We start from the raw sequence: 19,900 nt of genomic DNA, 5'->3' as shown, positions 1-19,900 counted from the left end.
TGACTAGATCTTCAATTGTCTAATTTGCCATTTTCTTTGCACTAAATATCCTCTCATAATATCTGTTTTTATAATGGTGGAGGGATGATGTACAGTGCCTGCTTAGTCTGCATTCCTGTGTTTATGTGACTGAAGTAATGCTTCATCTGTGGGCATCCATCTATGCTCTGGCCTTCGTAAATGGAGCACTTTAAGCTGCGACTGAAAAACAAATACGGGTGATTGAAGTTCGTGGCTGTGTTGGAATAAACCTCACTGACTCACCTCAGATCTGTTACTATGGTTAACCTTGTCAAGCAAGGCTTCGGGGGATCTCAATCGCAAAGATATGCTGATGCTTTTTCATTTATATTTCCACATAAAAACTGGCTGAGGAGCATGATGATGGCATTTTGAGTAGAAATTGAAATTAATTCTCGTTTAAGCAGGTGTAACCTTGAAACCGTCAACTTCAAAGACCAAGCCTGTGGGCCTAAACATTCCCAGCTGGCGTGGAGACAGCAAGGTGTTTGCTGCTGCTGTCAGTGTTACGTATGCATGTTATTTACAGTGAATGACCTTGAACGGTGTATGTTTTGGCGCTGATGGGCGGACTCGCTCACGGATGGAGTACATGAATCCATTCATCAGATGCAAGTGAGCACTATTTGCCCGTGTTTACCTTCCTACTGTACTTAACACCAGTCCCTGAGTTACGCTGGCAGGTTCACTCAATCAAATGATGCACCTGAACAGACACTTACTGCATCATATGTGAGATACAAGTTCTTCTTTTATGGAAGGAATGTTGGACAGTGTACATTGCAGACCTCTTCATGAAGCACAGTTGGTAATAATGAGTCCGATTTTGTGGATGTTGTCTTCCCTTTGAGTTTGTGACTGCCAGTGAGTGACGGAGAGGAATCTGTCTGCGACTTATTTTGCATCCTGATGTGTGACGAGTGATTATAAACAAAAGTGCTGCAGCCCGTCGGGGGAAATACACATTGTAATTATGGCAGGGAAAAGCTGCTCAAAAAACCTTGTTAAAATCTAATAAGCCCAAGGTTCTTTCTTGTTTGCCTTTTTCTTGTCAAGGCTGGGTATTATCATCGCAAATATCCAAGTAAAATAAAACGTTGAGAAAACCAAAACCAGATAGCTAAGTCGAATTTTCCATTAGGTGGATAATGTTGTGGCGGAGGTGGTTTAGCAGGGAGAGCAGGTTCAATCCCTGGTCCCATTATCCACTTGTGGAAGTGTGCTTGAGCAACACACCGAATCCCAAGTTGCTCCGACACCATCGGTGTGTGAACCAGGGGCCAATTGTAACATGTTTTATTCCAGTAAGATACAAGGGCGCAATATACATGCATTGCAGTTACCATTTATTATCATTTATTCTGCAGTAATTTAATAATCTTTGCAGTAAAAAAATGCAACAACTCTCATGGTTGCCAATGTACACTGTTTAGGAATTGCCTGTGGTAATTTAGCATGGCGCGGCTCTGGCAGGGAAGCCACAGCATCTGGAGCGATGCTGATTTCTATACTGCCCAAGTGTGATGCAGCTGCAAATTCCCCTGTGCTTCACACACGTGGTAACATCTGGTCAGAACTAAGAGGCATGGCTGAAGCATGCTACAAGCATCAGTGCTTCTCACTGAGGAGTGACACTGTCTCGTTTATGTTCCTTTAATGTGTTTTTAGCATTTTAAGCCATTCTTGATCATGCATTCTTATGACTTCATGATCGGCTGACTTTTTCATCATACATGTCGTCTCTCATTTCCTACTCCAGCTTTGCATCTCAAGGTGCTAATCGGACTGTAACAATGAGCAGGGAAATAAAGTCTTGGTTGGGATATCTGCTGGCGACGCTAGAGTCGCATGTTGACCAAATATCTGCTCAACTGATCACTTAGGAATAATTCTCAACTGAACTTTGTGTTTAACGCGAAACAGCAAACTGTAACCTTGATGAATCAGTTAGCATTGTGCGTGTGAGCATTTTAGCGTGCTGATGTTACAGCATTGAGCTCAAAACACAGCCTCACAGAGCCACGAGCAGGGCTCTAGACTCTGGGTGAAGTCTAACACAAAGCACTAGCACAAAGCACTCGACCAACAGTTTGACTGTATGTGGCCATTATTCAGTTCATGTAGTGCAGATTTAGTATCAGTTGTGCCCGATGAGACCTCTAGTGTCAGCATTTAAATGGGATCATCATAAAATAGGATGAGAACAGTATTGATTCATTATTTTGTGAAATGTGTGTGTTTCTCTGTGTGTGTGTGTCTGTGTGTGTGTGTGTGTGTGTGTGTGTGGGCAGTGTCCTGGCATTCCTGGAGTGGTAAGGTCGCGATAACAAGGAGAGGATCACCCTGAGCCTCGAGCGAAAGAGCTCAGAGCACCCTGCTGGCCCTTATTATTTCATCATAATTACTCCGTCTTTCTCTTGCATTTGAGGGGCAGAAGGAGACCCACATAGAGACGGACAGCAGACTGAAACAGTGCTTTATAGAATTAACCATATCTGGTTGTTAACTGTGACAACAAGGAGCCTAGTGGATCAGTGTAAAAAAAAAAAAACAACAACATCAGATCAGTTGTAAAGCATCTGCTGTATTTAGCACAACGTGAAACAGAACCTTTGCATGTTCATGGCAAAATATGGTGATTTTGATTCAAATGAGACATCTGTGGTACCAGATAGCTCAAACTATGCACAGTTGGTAGAATGACTTCAACTCAGCTGGTAAGCTGTAAGTGACTGATCTATTTTGTAAGTGCCAGCTTATCATAATCAGCTTTTGCACATTTCTAAGCTGGTGATTTAACACAATCTCTGAACCTCAAGTAAATAATTTCAAGAACGTCAGTGCTGCACAGTCTAACTTCTCAACTGTTTTGACAGTTTTCATTGTAGTTTGAAATAAAAAAAATAAAAGACCAACAATAGAAATCTTTTTCTGAGGGCATAATTTGACAGTGACATTGTATCGCCCTGTTATTTGTAAGAACACTCAAGGGGCACATAATGCGTTATAATTATCTAGCTGTTTCATGTTCGTCATACATTGTGACACCACAAAAAATCAATGAATGTCAAACAATAATAAGGGACCGTGTCTCTAAAAAAAGGATACAAAGAACTTTTCTGCTCTTAAGAGGAGATAAATAATACAGGCAGGTATTCATGTGACCAGAATCTTAGTCGAAAGGTGAGGAGCAACTGCTAGTTTGTTCATTGGATTTAATCCAAAGTGGCAGAAACCAGAAAAAACAGCTCACACTTTCGTCTTGTCCTAGAATGCTCTTTTGCCGGATGCAGTGTGCGTGGCAGCTCCATTAGACCCCCTTGTCAGCAGTAAGCTCAAATTTAGCCAGCGCAAACCTCAGCATGGGGTCTATGTTGCTCCATTCCGTTACACAGGTTAGACCCAGGAGGCAAACTGTGCTATCGAGTGAAAACGTGCCTTCTCTCTCTCAACTCTTCCTGTTATATGGAAGTCTATGAGAAAATGATCCTACTTCTCACTTGATTTATTCCCTCAGTAAACACTGTAAACTTGAGTTTATGCACTCAATCGCTAGTTTCAAGTCTTCTTCAATACAGCACGATGTTCATTAAGTAAATTATGGACCCATTTAGAGTCAAATAGACCATAAAGCGGAGAATGCTTTAGGGCGGGCTTACTGTGATTGACAGGTTGCTGCCACTAACAAAGCCATATACCCCATCTCTGAGTCGCACGTTACAAATATGTTCAATTATTTCAGTTAATCGGTTGTCAGCAAACAAAGCCAAGATGGAGAGGGCGAAATAGCCGAACTTAAGGCTTCATAAGGGCAGTCCACAAACTAATGGGTGATGTCTCGTTGACTACGTCCACTTCTTATATACAGTCTACTCGATACAGTTCATGGCTAGACCCAAACTTTGTCCAAACTTTTAAAAACTTTTTTTTTAATACACCAAATGAACCGAGGAACAAACACGTCTGATCGATGTTTTTGCCGTTCAGCTGCGGTCTCTCTGCTCTGACGTCGACCTCCATCGGGGAAACAGATGTTTCTCGCAGGAAGTTTAGAGTTTATAGTCTGTGAGTCCTTTTCCTCTCTCGAAACTCTGCAGCTTTCTTGTCCCGATTCCAGCATTTAAAACAAGTTTGGTGGAGTAAATGAAGTGTTTCTCTTAAGTTCGGCTTTTCGTCTTTACATGCAATTGTTGTGTTGCATTTGCTGTATGTTGCATTGTTTGATTTTGTTGTTGTTGTGAAATACAGCCACAGTTTGGACAGTTTACCTTTCGGCATTTTCTCTGTTAAAAGGTTGATGGCTAGCTAACTACTGTAGCTAAACAAATGATAGGCCATATTGGCACTGGTTTTTGGTACCCAACCCTAGTCACCATTGCTTTGGACAGTGCCATTCATCAAAGCGTGGTGAGGGCCCACAAACTTAACAACACATCTGTCATGATGGGATTGGTTGGAGTAGCAGTAAAGGTTGAGGTGAGAGGGTCTTAATCATCTGTTAACCCAATATGAGAGATTCTGCCGTCGGGACCTCCCTATCCCTCTAATCCTTCAAACTGTTATCTTTGCAGCTAAAAAGCCAGAGCCTTGTTACTACTGAATCCAAATAATGGGTCTTACACAATGCTCTGTGATAGGAAACTGCAATTCGGGGGAATAAATACATTTTCAAAGGCAGCTCCTTCTCTAATGCCAAGTGATTATTTGAGCATGGTGTTCTCCTGAGCCTTTTCTATGAGGCTGAGCACACTCCGTCTGGTTAGACACGGCAGCTATCAGCTCAAACACACCCGTGCTGCCACCTTTGAGATTACTCCTCTGATTCCCATCTCTCCCATCATGGAGACTTGGCATTTAGTTACAAGACAGAAAGTTGTCTTCAAAACACCTCAAAGGAAAACTTTAGTGCCTGACAGAGGAGGGGAAGAAATCCAATTTATGTGGCTGACAAAGTGGAGCCAATGTAAATACGCTCTGATAATGTTCGATGTCAACAAATGTTGCTTCATCATTAAGTGGGAGGAAATCTAGATTGCAGTGTGTCGATGTTTTATGTTGATGTTTTCATTCTTTTTGGGACATTTGGATCTGTTAGAAGGTAAATTACACTGTGATGAGCAACTAACAAACTAACTAATTAACTCACTAACTAACCAACACTTCACTAGTTGACAGTTTTGTGTCATTTGCAAAACAGGAAGCAGATTCTTATTTCATTCTGTAAATACAATGTCATACAATGCGTACAAACTGTGGGGAATAAATATTTCTTCTCACTAAAAGCTTGAATTAGAACTTTCTTTGCAAAGAAAGTAGTAGCGAAATTGATGAAGCGATCGAGCCTTAAGTATCCAAGGGCCTTGGTGACTGACTTTCTGGAAGATTTGCCATTCACAGTCTCCACGGGAGGTTTTTGGCCTAAAATGAGCTTTAATGTCAATCATAAGGGAAAAGTTGAACCCGCACACACACACACACACACACACACACCCTCCTCCGCCTCCTGAGTTATCAGCGGGGCATGTCGGCGACCCTAATCCGTATTACGCATAGTTATTTTAACCCTGACCCAGCACTCCGAAGAAAGAAAGTGGGTGCGTGTGGTGAGCAGGGTAAGTTGCGTTCTGTCATTGTTGCCTGACTTCAAAGCTGCCAGCTCACCATGCTGAAATCCCCCAAAACCTGACAACATTAGAATACCATCAAACACTCTCTGGCTGCCTTTGAAATGCCACTGACACTGTTTGGCGTTGCAATTTGCCGGCTCTAAAGAGCGCACCCATGTTATTGAAATAAATCTGAGGCTTGTAATGGGAATGGAAATGAACACATCTTTCATGCTTTGGCTTAGAAGTGAAAGTGAACATTGAGATGGAGCCTTGTTTCCCGAGAGAGTAGGTTGTTGACTTTGTAGCTCTCCCTCAGTGTCCATTGTACCATTGCCTTTCCTGTCAGTTTCACTTACCTCTCTTTTTTTCTCCCGTCCTCTTTTCTTCACTCTGGTATTCTGCTCTTAACCTCCTCCAGATTGCAGAAAACATTTCTGTCCAGAGGGACGATTTGAAATTATTTCCAGTGAGATACATACACACAAAAAAGCCAGACTAAACAGTCACAAAGGTTGAGTGTACTAAATGAGTGCTTTGGTAGACTTCAGTCTATTGATTTTATCGTCCCAACTGTGGACCTCTTCCATTTCACTTGGTGCTTTCACACGGCGTAATGGAAGACAGACGTGTACAGATTGATGAGTCAGACACCCAGCCGTTGCTTGGACAAGGTAAACTGGTAACGGGGGTCGGAAGAGTAAGACGAGAAGAGAATAAACGCGAGTAGGTGTCTGGCCAGCAACATTGCTTCTGCTTTAATTGACAAACATGAGCCCTCTTAGCAAGCAGTGAGACATTGTGTCTGTTAGTAGTGGTTTCCCCTTTGCTTTTGTCTGAGTGGCGTGGGTCTTTGTGTAGCTTCATGCTGCTCACAGACGTTATTGAAGGTGGGCGTGTCTTCCTGCTCCGATCACTGTTTGTTTCAACAGGTACGTGTTTGGGTGATTTTTATCCGACGTTAGTGATAGTGTGGCTCGACAACACTGACAATGACACAAACACCAAGAGCATTGCTTTTTCTTTGTATCTCCATCTGTGCTTTTATAAATAACAGAATAAAGAAAATGTCAATAACTTTCAATTAAACCAGACCAAAAAAAAACTCCCCTAATATAACAGTAGGGAAAACACTGCACTTTTAATAAATTATTCTTATATATAAATTATTATTTGTGCATTAGAAAAACACACATACACCAGGACCATACGCCTTATTCACACATATACAACACACGTGCAGATGCTTTCATGCATATACCTATAAATTAACACAAACCTGTAACAAAAGTGTGAAGATGATTGATTTATAATATATATATATATATATATATATATATATATATATATATATATATATATATATATATATATGACTCAGCAGGGAATAATAAAGTTGATTACCTTGCAGAAAAGTTTGAGTTGTATGGCCTGTTTCCTGCATCGTTTAATCTTAACAGCTCACTGTGGCTGCTCCCTCTTGTTCCACGACTCCCTGCTATACTTAACAGATCTGCTGTCAAAAAGTACAAAAAAAAGACGCAAAAATGCATTTTTTTTTATGAGCAATTACTTTAAAAAAAAAAAAAATTCACAAGAAAAGTATTGTTGTCTGACATAAGTTATGCAAATATTGAAGCTAGGGTTTGTAATCTTAAGTAAGATTAAGCCAGATATTAAAAAGGTCAGACCTCCAAAAAACATTTTTTTCCAATGAAAGTAGCTCGCAGCGCTAGATCCAAAAGTTGCTAAATCTTGCGAGAAAGTCTCTAACACTGACAGCCCGTCCCTTCAGGTCTCCCTTCAAAGCCCCCACAAATGTAATTATGAAGCTCACCCTCACCTGAAAGTAAACAACTAACATGCTGTTGTTACTTCTCACAGCTGTCAAGCCAGCAGCTTGTCAAAGACTCCGGTGACGAGCAATGAGAGCAGGAGCAGAGTGTGCAGGTCGACAGGCAGAATTAAATGATTAGATAGGCTTATTACAGCCCTGCAACACCGACATAAACCAAGTTTTGTCCCTCTTTTTTTGTCTGAGCATTTGAATTAGAATTTCAACAAATATAAGTAATATTTTTGACGTTTACCAACCTGAAGATTCTTCCTTCAAGAACATACAGACCAAAGAAAAAGTAGTGCCAAGAACACACATTTTTTTGTTATTGATCCTTCCTTTTTATTTGAAACGAGCTGTTACTGAAGTTTACTCAAAATGTGTTTGTTACCATTTGTGTAACTAGATTTGTGTGGCTGATCGTGATACATTGTATTTGTATGGTAGTGAGGATTCAACCACTCCACATCAAGGCAGTTAGAGCTTGTTGGTTTTAGCGGCTTCAGCAGAGAAGGTGCACAGCCTTTGCATTGGAGATGGGAGATCTTCACCACTGATCCACAAGCTGCTTTGAAAAACTTTATAAATATGGGCTCAAATCTGAATCCACAGAAAGATGAATTCCTCCTCAGAATGACGGCCATTCTGTGTGACTCGTTTGTGAAGGGGTTTCCTTCTGCTGGGTATGAGCTACCCCAGAGCTCGCTGTGTTATGTTAAGCTGGAAGTCTGGCATCCATAATTGATGAGTCGTGTTGGGCATTGTCTTGACAGTCCTGTTCTGTTCTGGTCCCAGTGGAGTGGAGAAACGTAATCTTTTCCCATCTAGATTTGTCCTTGTTGTTAGCACTTTTTGTGGACTCGGTATCACGTCGGTCCAGAAACATGCGGCTGCATGAATAATGCTGTCATGTCACATGGAATATCCTGTTGCTCTGTCATATTTGTCATTGCAAACATAATTGAAGAAAGGAAACCAAGGAGACCATATGGTTGAAGCAGACTCTTGTCAGAGTCTTGACCTTTCCCTGCACTAAAAGCCCCGCACTGAGAGTTGTACAGTACCATGTGATTCATGTTGCACCTGCTCTCCCGATCAACAACATGTGCACACATCCCCACACACAAACTTGCTCTCGTGCCCCTCCCTCTTTGAGCCTTAAACAGCATGACGCATCATGGGAGGCCGAGGTAAAGTGGAGGTGAAGAATGAGTGAGAGGAGGGCTGTCGGGGCTGAGGGTGGAGGGGGACATGGGGATGATGTCCCAAACACCGACAGGAGTGTGTGACAGTGACAAAGAGGGGATGAGCGTGATCAGAGGGGATAAAGCCTGCCAGAGTCCTCGCCGGTATCTCCCCTAGCCAGACAAAGCAAGCTCACATGCGCACGCGTCACATGCACCAAATTTAAAGGTGACACTTTTCACCTTCTGCAACTTTCTATAATTTCTCCTGATTCAGTCTTGCAAGTAGGTGCATCCTCCGTGGTAAATACAACACGCCTGCAAAAGTAGGTCCGAAACAACAATAAGTCCACCATGCTTAGCTTGCAAAGGGTCATAAATATTGCAGGAATCCTGTGAGAATCAAGATTACTGTTTTTGACTGGAGGCGAGCTGACGGAGCCTTTCAGAACCTCCTTCTCTTTCCTCGGGGTGTCTGTTTATCTTCAGGGCATCTGTTTATATCTGAAGATGATATTGTTTATGTGGATCGTTGGCAAACCCTCTTCTTTACAGTGAAGTGTATACCTCAGTTGCTGTGTTTCATTTAGCAGATTTGTTGACATTTCTGTTTGTGACATGAACCCTTTCTGTGTGTTTCCTCCAGTCGAGTTTGATGACTGTGCGGGGAACGAGGACGTGAAGTTTGAGGTGTCGGACCCCGGCTTCTACGTGGACGGAGATTTGAATCTGGTGCCTCAGCGAGATGTCCTGCACAGCCGGCCAGTCGTGTTCATCCACGGCATCAGTGCACACGCAGATGACATGGCACAGGTGGAAGTCACTGGACTGCCGATTCAGTCACCACACACTCTCAGGGTTAGTGGACATTTCTTGTGCATGTGTATGTGGTTTGTGTGTGTGTGTGTTTTTTTTTTAAATTTCTACATTTACACTTGAAAAAGGTTGTTTTTTTGCTTTTTAATTTGATATTTTGGGGAATACATTTATTTGCTTCCTTGCCAAGATTTAGGGGACAAGCTGTATGTATTCACTGCAAATATGATGCCCCAGCATGCAGCAGCAGCTAACACAATCTACCTACCAGCACCTCGAAAGCTAATTAACATGTTATTTCCCATTTGGTCAATCCGTACTTCGAGAGTGTAAATGTGACACCTTGTTGGGGTTATGTGCTGGACTGCCTCTTGGCCAGGGGCAGTGTCTTCCTGGAGGCTCCACTGGCTACCTGCCAAACTCACAGTGACAGCCAACTCAGGAAAATTACTACAAACAGCCAAGGCTAGAGTTTGGCAGTCCAGCTTGTAGCCATTCAGCGTGGTGTTATTTTTTTACACAGTTGTTTCTGTACGTTTTGAACACGTTGTTAATTAGTGTAGAAGTAGAAGTGCCGGTAAGTGCATTTTTTTCTCGTGTTTTCAGTCTTTTCATTAAACTAAGCTAACGTGCCGACACTCTCTTCAGTCGTTCTCTGGTCCCTGGTCCCGGTGACCGGTCTTCATCTTAGTCAAAAAGGACATGCTGTTTGCTGAGATAAGAAAAAGTAAGCAGGCTTTTCAGCTAACTGCTACAGAGACAGTTACCTGGTTATGTTGATGTAGTTTGTGTTCAATTAGCTCGCATTGCCTTTTTCTATCAGTTTCCAGGTGGTTAATTATGCTAGCATTAGTTTTGGTTAGAGAGCAGAGCCATGTTTAAATGATAAGAGATCTATTGAGCCAGTGCAAAAAAACCTGCTGTTAATTACTTAGAGTTAGCTCCTTCACCTTTTGAGCTATGATTATTTGTAGCACCATGGGTGGTGTGTGATTTCCAAAGACTGGATCACAAGCTGCCACCTTTACACCCCTGCAAACCGTAAGCAATGTGTGTCTAACTACCCGCCTCCTTAAGCCTTCATCAAAGTTATACAAACCCACGTCCAGTGTCCGTGTCCTGACCCAGCACAGTGTAGCTTCACATTTTCTTGTACAGGCAAGAGACTTGCATCAATTCGGAAAAAAAAAAACAAATCGGTTTATTTCTCAAAGTGTAAAACTGTTTCTTTTAATGAGGAGACGAGATGGTTAGTTTAACAAGGGAAGCTTGCTTCAAGATCTAAACACAGTCACTGAGTGTGATTCGCAAGACGTTCATGCATTAGTGATCGTTATTGCAAATTGGAAAAAAAAACGTGACACTCATGAATGTAAGGCAAGCTCATGCGCCCTTCATTAACACCAATTAACATAATTGCACCACCTCAAGGATGCCATATTAGGCAGCTGGGAAACACCAACATACATAATCTTTGAAACCAAATGGACATTTGAAGAAAGTGAAAAATAACTTAAGTGGTGCAGGTATTAATGTGATATAGTCTGTGTCATATAAAAGAAAAATAGCCTTCATTTTTATAACAAGTGGAGGCATTACAGCCTCAGTAAAAGATGACAGAATAGCAGGAGCGCACAGAGAAGGTGATTGATGTTACATCCACCAAGAGAACCATAGAAGAAGTTAAAAGAATGGGTTTTGATTTACTAAAGAGGAACTTGTGAGCGCCACTGGAGGAGGCTGGGTGAACAGCTGCTGCTAAGCTCTGCCAAATCTATGAGCATATCATCGCCATCACCAGGGATGTATATTTCTAGTGCTGTTACAGATGGCAGCAACAACTGAGCCCAGCACTATCTGTCCGCAAAGTGATGAAGCTAACGTTTGACAGTCTAGATTATTGATCCAGATCACTGACACTTCAAAACATTCATCCTTTGAAAAGGTGCTAAACTCTTTGAAATGTCCGGGTGAAGTCTTGTAAATGAGTCCACGGTGACATTCAGATACTCGTTACACATCTCTCTGAGTCAGTGTGGGAAAATGCTTGAAAATGCAAATAAATCTAAACTACTTAAACTTTAATGAATACCCAAATGTGGAGATATTTCTTGTGTTTACAACCATTACTCATGCACAAGGTCACACGGAAGGGAAGAAACACTTTCCTGCAGGGCAACATAAACAGCGGTAATGTTTTTGTACTTGGTGCATGAAAAATTACACTATGACTGGCCAGTTCTTAATTATATGGAAATTTGGCCAGTAAGCCTGCAGCCCAACACTTTGTTTCTCGGCAAATGTGTCCTTTTGTTTGTGTACTCAACAGAAATGTGTTTCTGTAGCGAGCATATCGACTGCCTTACAAAACTCTGTGCAACCTGAATGAACACTGTTGTCCCTCATTCACATCCGGCACACACCTCAATCCCCCCTCTGTTCAGTCCAAATACAGTAAGTTAATTAGGGAAAGTTTCCAGGGGCTGCAGGTACAGTTGGTATTCCCCTCATTCTCTCAGAGATCATCCGTCATCCTGCCGCAGTGCTCAGAGTCCTGCTGCTACAGTTCCTCCGGCCCAGAGCTTAATGAATGTCTCCATCCCTTTCGGCATGGTTGCTCTCATTTGTTTGTGCCCCTCGCCATCGTTTATTTGGTTAGCTAGTCCATGGGTGTTACCTTGGCAAGGCATTGGTGATATAAGTGAATTAGTTTTTGGGCAAGTTATATATGCGGTGTGAAGTTTCCAGTGATAAATATGACTGTGTAGTCTTTTATCTGTCTGTGTTTGCTTTCCATGAGACTTGTTTTGTCTGTAGATCTACATAACACTTTTTTAACACACACATTTTTGTCCATTTATTTTCGTGGGGGAATAGCAGTTACATTTTTTTTTTTATTAATGGTAATATCTTCATTTTTCCTCTGACTTTTCATTTAGGACCACTATGAAGTTAACATGATGTCAAATACGTTGGTTTATGACTGTATATCCAGAATCCTTAGCTGTACTTTGCTTTACTGCTAATTATCAAATGAGAGCGTTCTTATATATTAAAGCACTTAGCATCAGCATGTTAACATTGTCATTGCGAGCGTGCTGCTTAATGCACTGCTGTAAACAGAAGAGCTCGCGTGGCTGTAGACTCCGGGTCTTGTTGTAGTTTATAGATTGACATAATTAGAATAAACAGTTTCTGTAAATCAACTATCAAGTCGTTAGACATGCCGTCACTCTCTGAAGGGAAATTCTGGTTCATTAAAACTTGGGTCTTATTTTTATAGCTTTGGCCATCAAGTCCGTAGGCCAGATAACACCGTATCGACTGAAGAAATTGTTGAGATCTGGAAACATGGTGACATCGCTAACGTGTCTGATAGAGAAGAAAGCGGTTCGATATCAGACACATCGATAACGAGAGTAAATGTTATTACTGCCAAGAAAAGATGGCAAAAACTACAACAATTTTAATGTTACATGTTACTCTGAGGCAACAAGCACCATTTAACGTGAGAACACATAGCACATTCTTTGTTTAATTTAGTTTGAGGTTATTTCTTAAATTGCTGCTGTAAGATACGATCAGGCTGTATCAGGGAAACTTGATTAAGTATTTTATCTTTTCTGTGGACAAAAGATTTAATGTCTCCGTATCTTTCAAAGTAGATTTACGTCACCGTTAATTGCAGAGCACAAACAGTCAAGAAGTGCATGAATTAGGCAAAGGGTAGAGGAGAAACTAAGATTGAAAAATAAATAAAAATAGTTTGAGGAGCCGGGCAAAACATGATATGAGAGAGGACGGGTCCTCTTGTGAGGTTATAAACTCTGATTATTTCACTCTCAATTAATCTGCTGAAGCTTCTCAAACTCTGGGACTCATATCATCAGGAAATCTATTGTCCCTTTCTCTGTCCATATCTTGTGCCACCACACGCCTCTGCACCGTCTCAAGTGGCTATCACACAGGAGTTGAGAGCTGCAGCAGCAGTTACAAGAATGTAACTAACTCATGGCATATTTAAAAGCGTGTTTCAATGAGCCAGGGGTTTGACTTGTTGAATGCCTCTGCTGACTGCACTGGGATGCAGAGTTTTACATCTACGCATCTGAGATGCTACTCGTGGTACCCTGTTTTTCAATTATTGTACCATGGAAAAGGTTTCTTTTGGAAATCGTGCTCCATTAATGAAATCTCTTTGTTACGCTCCTGTCAAAGTTAGATTTCATATTTGCCCAAACCTCCCTGTTTCCTCTGAGACACAGAGCGGAAACATTCCATGTTGATTTTACTGGCATAACTAATGTTATCATTGCAGGAAATATTGGCTGGTGATAATTGATAAGTGCTGTGAGAGAAGGTGGAAAGAATCAGTTTTTAATTCCTCAGCGTGAGCTGTTCGCTTGCTGTTCCATAGGCCCAGAGGGGAAGGTTGGCTGATGAATGATTCCTATTTTTAAGAATAATTACCCCCCACACACATCCCCTTTATTGAAACTGATCAATATGTGAATTAATGGAAGAATGCGTTTTAATTTAAAAAATGTGTTTTCCAAGATATGGACTTGTTTGCTGTACCTGCGGGGGGCATTGACAGACACCATTCAAATGTAACAACTGATAAGAGGCAAAAAACCTATTTATTTTAGCTTTTGTTATGTTTCATGCATTTTCGCGCACTGAATGAAATGTAATATTGCATCGTGAGCGAATCCTGCAATGGCAAATAGATTTTTTTCTAACCAAGCTTTACATGTTTAGTAAGTCTTTCTGAGGATGACTAAGATGTGACATCTTGCAACCACAGCACAACATCTCATATTGTACCACACAATACAAATAATCTTCCCACTCACACTATTTCTCCCTAGCTGGTTCTAGAGCTGTCATTTGTTAATTCTGTTTACTGCCTTTGTCAATTGTCTGTCTTTTTTTTTACATCGGGCCCTCTTTCTTTTGCCAAAATGGTTTAGTATAGGACTACATATATATATATATATATATATATATATATATATATATATATATATATATATATATATATATATATACACACACACATACACACTGACTAACACATAGCTTGTATGCGTGGGAATGGAGAGGAAACCAAAAGGCTTTCACCTTCACCTTCCAAGTATTAATGTGCATAATTCTACAAAAAGCTGCGCTAATCGTGGCAATGCTTTGTTGCACATCAGATAAAATACTGAAGAAGCCTATGAAAAGGGTATTGCAGGTGTCAGTATTAATTAGTATGACTAAAACAAGTCTTACAGATCAGGGATTAAAAAAATAAACATAATTCTTTCGTAATTGTCTTACAGAATTGTACACAGCACAACGTTGTCCCTGCATCTAACCCATGCGAGTATTGGAAGCACAGCCACTATCAGGAAACAATATAAGGGTTTGGTGCTTTGTGCACCTCTGCAGACCCTTAAAGGCACAATGACACATCTCCAACTGCTTGAACGCCGACTCTCCGTTCCCCAGAACCAAGTCCATATGGACCGAGCTACTGCTCATTCTTAAAATTGTTTGAATAAATAATAATAATAATACATTTATAGGAAAAAATTCTTAAATTAGGTGACAAGTGAACTAGAAAAGCTAAAATTAGAATGAGATTATGAAAATGATGTTCAGGTCCCTTAGATTTAGTTAAAAGCGATCCCTCTAGTGTGCCGTACGAGCTGCAGATGAGAGAAAAGTCTCGACTGTGACAGAAGTAAAGAAACATGGATTGTCACATGGATGACTTTTTCAGGTCATCAGAGGATGACAAAGACATTATTTTGTAAATGGTTACCAATGTTCTCCTCTCAAAACGGCTAAATTATTACCAGTGGTGTGAAAACCTTAGAATGAGGAACCTTTGTAAATGCAGATGACATGCCCCTCTGCAGGGCTCTGAACTGATAAACCTAAAGCATGGTGGATCGGTGGTTAAAATTTAAATCAAGACCTTTTCCCTCTAGACATCCACACAAATTGACATATGAGAGACTTGTCCCTACATGAACATGGATGGGGTGTAGTAGTTGCTGTCGTGCCTTTGAACATGACATTGCATGCAGCACTGTAATGTGCCCTAACATCTGAACCATGTAATATGAAGATCATTTATAGGACTAAGCATTATTGTGCACAATATTTGTGCAATTAGGTTAAATGTACGTATAATAGGGGCAGTTTTGCATGGTTTCATTTCATAATTAGCTTGTTTTGAAACCTTTTTGTCTGGAGTAATTTCCGGTGCACACTCTACGCCACTATTTGCAGGTGTGATTGTACATACACACACATATAAGCACTTTAGCGTAGTATTAATTAATTCAGCTAATTGAATATCTGAACTAAGCATTTGTCATCAGCGTCTCGCTGTATTCCACTTGACTAAGATGAAGAGTGTTTATGCGCCGTTGATAATACGTTAACAAAGTGTGACGCATTGTGCTGTCAACACCCACATGGTGGGAACTGTTGTTTTTTTTTTTTTTGCCTACCGACAGCAGACACTAACATAAGTTAGCTTAACCGACGGACTGGACGACATCCGAGAGTTTATTCCACTTAGCTGTGCATCCCCGTCACCGCTGGCTGATGCTTTGCCTTGATATTGTCCATTTCTCACCAGGTCTCCAACATATTGTCAAGAATGAGTAATGGCACTTCTCAATATAGCATTGAGAGGGAGAATGGCAGAATAGACAAGGACGTGACTTTACTGCCACAGCAACTGCACACTCAGATGACAATGACAAAGGCACTGTCTATCTCTACCTCACACATGCATATATATACACACATGCATATATATATATATGTATATATATATATATATATATATATATATATATATATATATATATATATATATATATATATATATATATATATATATATATACGTGCCCTCCTTTTTGACACGTCCAGTTTTTTTTTTTTTTTAACTTTCTTGTCTCGACACTTTAAACTCAGCCTGCACCAATATGCCCTAATGATCATTTGACAGACAGAGACAGAGGGAGAAGCAAATGTATTAAGGGTGGATCAGGGTTGATGGTGCGGCAGTAATTTATGAACAGGACACATTAAAGATTCATAGCTTCCTTCTCTTCCGGGTGTCACCAAGATGTACGAACAAGATTTATCACACAAGCAGACTGCACAGAAAGAGAGCGAATGTGTGAAGAACGGCTATTGCTAAGTGAGAGAAAGTAATGAGAGAGAGCTGCAAAGTGGCAGGTAAGAAGGTGAGAGGATGCAAAAAAGGCTGCAAGTCATCTGCAGAAACCCCAGTGGCGCGCAACAACTCGACGTGCAGATCAGACGGCCAGCTGAACATGTTTGTTAGCACGTCTCGCCGTCCTGAGCCACCTGCAGAACCTTGATAGGTTTTTAAGCGCCATCACTCCTTCTCCTTATCCACTGTATCTCAGCTCAGTGAAGACGTGGATTTGACAGCATGATCTATCTTAGCCCTAACCTCTGTCACCAGTTCTCACATCCAGCCCCTAAGAATCCCTCACAGTACCCGTTTGCCTCACAGCTCTTCCTCCCCTCCTTTACAAATATCCTATAGCTGAGACCTGTGCAGGGTGGGATTGATTTGCTCATCCTTGGACTTCAGACTCTGGCCAATTTTTTACAAGCAGTGCTTAAAAGCTTCTCTGTACTGGATGAGAAAACTCACAACTGAAAGTTGACATTCTCTGAATAGTATTGTTGTTGAGTCACACATCGTCATTTTAGGATGTTTTCAGGCGAGAAGTTAGTTGTTGAAGCACCAAATCCGTGGTCGGTTTGTCATGAATCCGCGATTTAACCCTTTTAGTACAGAGCTTGTTGTGAGAAGATCGCATATTGAGAAACGGCCGCTGTAGACATCTTAACGTGGATCGGTCAAGACTCGACGTGTCACATCAAAGATGTTCTATTGTGAAGAGCACAACATCATCTTTTCTCTGCGACTCACTCTCAGTCGCGCGGCTCCAAAAGGAGGACAAATACGAGTCTGGCTTGACGCTGCGCCAGACGCCGGACAAGGCAGTGAAAATCCAGACTGTCTGGCCTAAATCCAGACGTAGAAATGACACAAATATAACAAGTACATACATGAAATACCACCACCTATTGGGAGAAAGGTAAACCCTTTACTCTGGTCTCCTCATACAACTCTGCTCTGTGTTCACTCAAGAAACAGCACAATACGATGGAAAAATAAATATGATGCTAACGGCAACAACTCTACAGACACAAATCCATATATCCATCCATTATCTGAACCGCTTATCCTCACTAGGGTCGCGGTGCGCTGGAGCCGATCCCAGCTGTCAAGGGGCGAAGACAAATTACTTTGGTTAAACTATATTACCAACTGTGTTGCATTCAACAATGCAAGGATTAAGTTGATTCTTGCTGTAAACATATATACATGCATATTAAACTGCCTGTAGTCTCTACTGTTGCTAACTTATCCAGGTTTTTATATGTGTATTTATTAATTAATGTTCTTCGACTCTGCTATGTGTTTGCATCATATACGATTGTAAATAAGAATTAGAAGACTGTAAAGCAGCTGGCGTAGTGACCATTTTCACCTCCACTGATGTACACACACCACTGTCTGTGCTCTGTAGACACAACATAGCTCTTATAGTCAGTCACAGTTTTCTGTTTAACCGCTTCAGGTCCAGTTTTATATTTGGACATTTGGAAGGTCATCCCTCAGTAGCTTTGATAAGAGTGGTCATTTCAGAGACTGCTGTGTGTGCCTTTGGTTTGTTCTGGTCGGGTTGTGTTTATGATTACTGTGTCATTGTGTTCCCTCTGACCTTTGTAGGTTGGAAGCTGTGTGTGTGCGTGTGTGCAGTTGCCCTCTGTCTGGGTGTCGGCACTATGCTGTAAACAAACGGCTTCGTTTTTCCCCTTTACCTGTTCTCTTTCCGTCATTCTGACAGGGGTGAGAGTGGTGCCAAAGTCTCTGTCAGCCAAGAACAGGAGTGTGAACAGTAAACATGCAAACAGTCCACCGCACACACGCACAACCACGGCCGTGTGCAGTGCACGTTGTCAATAAAGGATTGTACAGTAGGCTATAAAAGATGAAGGACAAAGGAGACTATTTGCATTGCAAATGAAACCAGACAAACATCCGGTATTTTGAAACTGTGTAGTGATTGTAACCAGGGCTCAACAACGAGGCTTGTTGCTGTGGTGTTTCTTTCACTCTTTAGGGACTGCCTTCGTGTGGACAATGCACTGTGATTGCATCGGGCAGATTAGATTAGTGTTCAGAATATTCACTGTTAAAGTCCCACTGAAATTCGATCTCGTCATCTATTTTACTTCTTTTTTTTTTAGCTTTAGCTTTTTTTATGATCAAGGAAGAAAATAGTGTCTTGCTGAAAATTTGATAAATGTTCTTTTTTTGCAAAGCCTCCGGAGGACCATTTTAATGTCTGAGCTCTGGCAGGAAAAAGAAAGAGAAAGTAAACAAAATGTCAGGAAATGAGCTTACAAAGTCATAGGGAAGAAAGTGTGTTGTTCGCAGTGGTAATGAATGGCAAGAACCATTAGAACATATACAGCTAGCTATTTACCTCACTAGCCTGCAGACTGAAGTTAGTCATGAGATTTCCCCGATGAATGTTAGTTTGGCTGCTAGTTCGGCAAAAAAAAATCGGTTTTTGGGCCGAGGCGCGTTCGTTCCTTTTCAAAATCCCCGGCGATAGATGGCGCTAAGGAGCGCATCTGTAAATCTATTCGCTGCGTAGACATCCTATGTACCCCGAAAAGTCCCGAAGTCAGCAACAGAAGACACAGCCGCGGGAGAAACTCAGGTGGAGCAGAGAGATTAAGGTATCAGGGCTCTTAAGTGTCAAGCATTGAGCGTGACTGTTGGTCTTAACTCACGGCCTCCCGCTACACAGCTGTCCGGCGACGGTTTGTTGAAAAGTTGGCAGCTCTGGTTTTGGTGTTTGTGTTGGTGTGTTGGTCATAAATGTGAATTCACATGCAACACTTCCGTTACTCCTTTATGCATTTTATTAGCTTTATGAAACAACCTCTGCTCTTAGAGTTATAAAGATGGCGAGGCTGCTTGTTTAAAAGGGTTGGTCCCCACTCTTTATTCCCATTCAACTTTATTCTTCATTCAATCTCCTTCATGTTACCTCAAACAGAAACATGGGACTCTTGCAGAGGATGTACTTATCCTATGGGATTATATGGTGACCACCATTTCATTATTTCAACTCTGTTTCCTAGATATTACGTTTTTGTCCATCATTTTGCAGCGGTGGATGGGTCTGTAATACCCATCAGCCTCAGTTGTCTCTTTTGTTGTACTGAGGTTTTTTTACAGTGAGTTTTATAATGATACAAACCATAGAAATGCTTCGACCATGAATTCCTTCACACGGTGCTATA

The 19,900-nt window shown here is 41.3% G+C and overlaps 1 protein-coding gene across 1 annotated transcript in view; it reads left to right on the top strand.

The window, feature by feature from the left end:
* Window positions 1-19,900, top strand: part of cdh13 (cadherin 13, H-cadherin (heart)) — a 314,444-nt gene that overhangs the window by 98,610 nt on the left and 195,934 nt on the right. The window contains exon 3 of the mRNA XM_068603602.1: window positions 9,295-9,506. Coding sequence (XP_068459703.1) covers window positions 9,295-9,506 — 212 coding nt within the window. The remainder of the gene's footprint in view (window positions 1-9,294; window positions 9,507-19,900) is intronic.

The sequence above is a fragment of the Clinocottus analis genome, unplaced genomic scaffold, assembly GCF_023055335.1.
Source record: "Clinocottus analis isolate CAN_PGR_092001 unplaced genomic scaffold, fCliAna1.0.p SCAF_6, whole genome shotgun sequence".
Lineage (NCBI taxonomy): Eukaryota > Metazoa > Chordata > Actinopteri > Perciformes > Cottidae > Clinocottus > Clinocottus analis.
The sequence above is the reverse complement of the archived record's forward strand: the minus strand, read 5'-3'. Positions and strand labels throughout refer to the sequence as shown.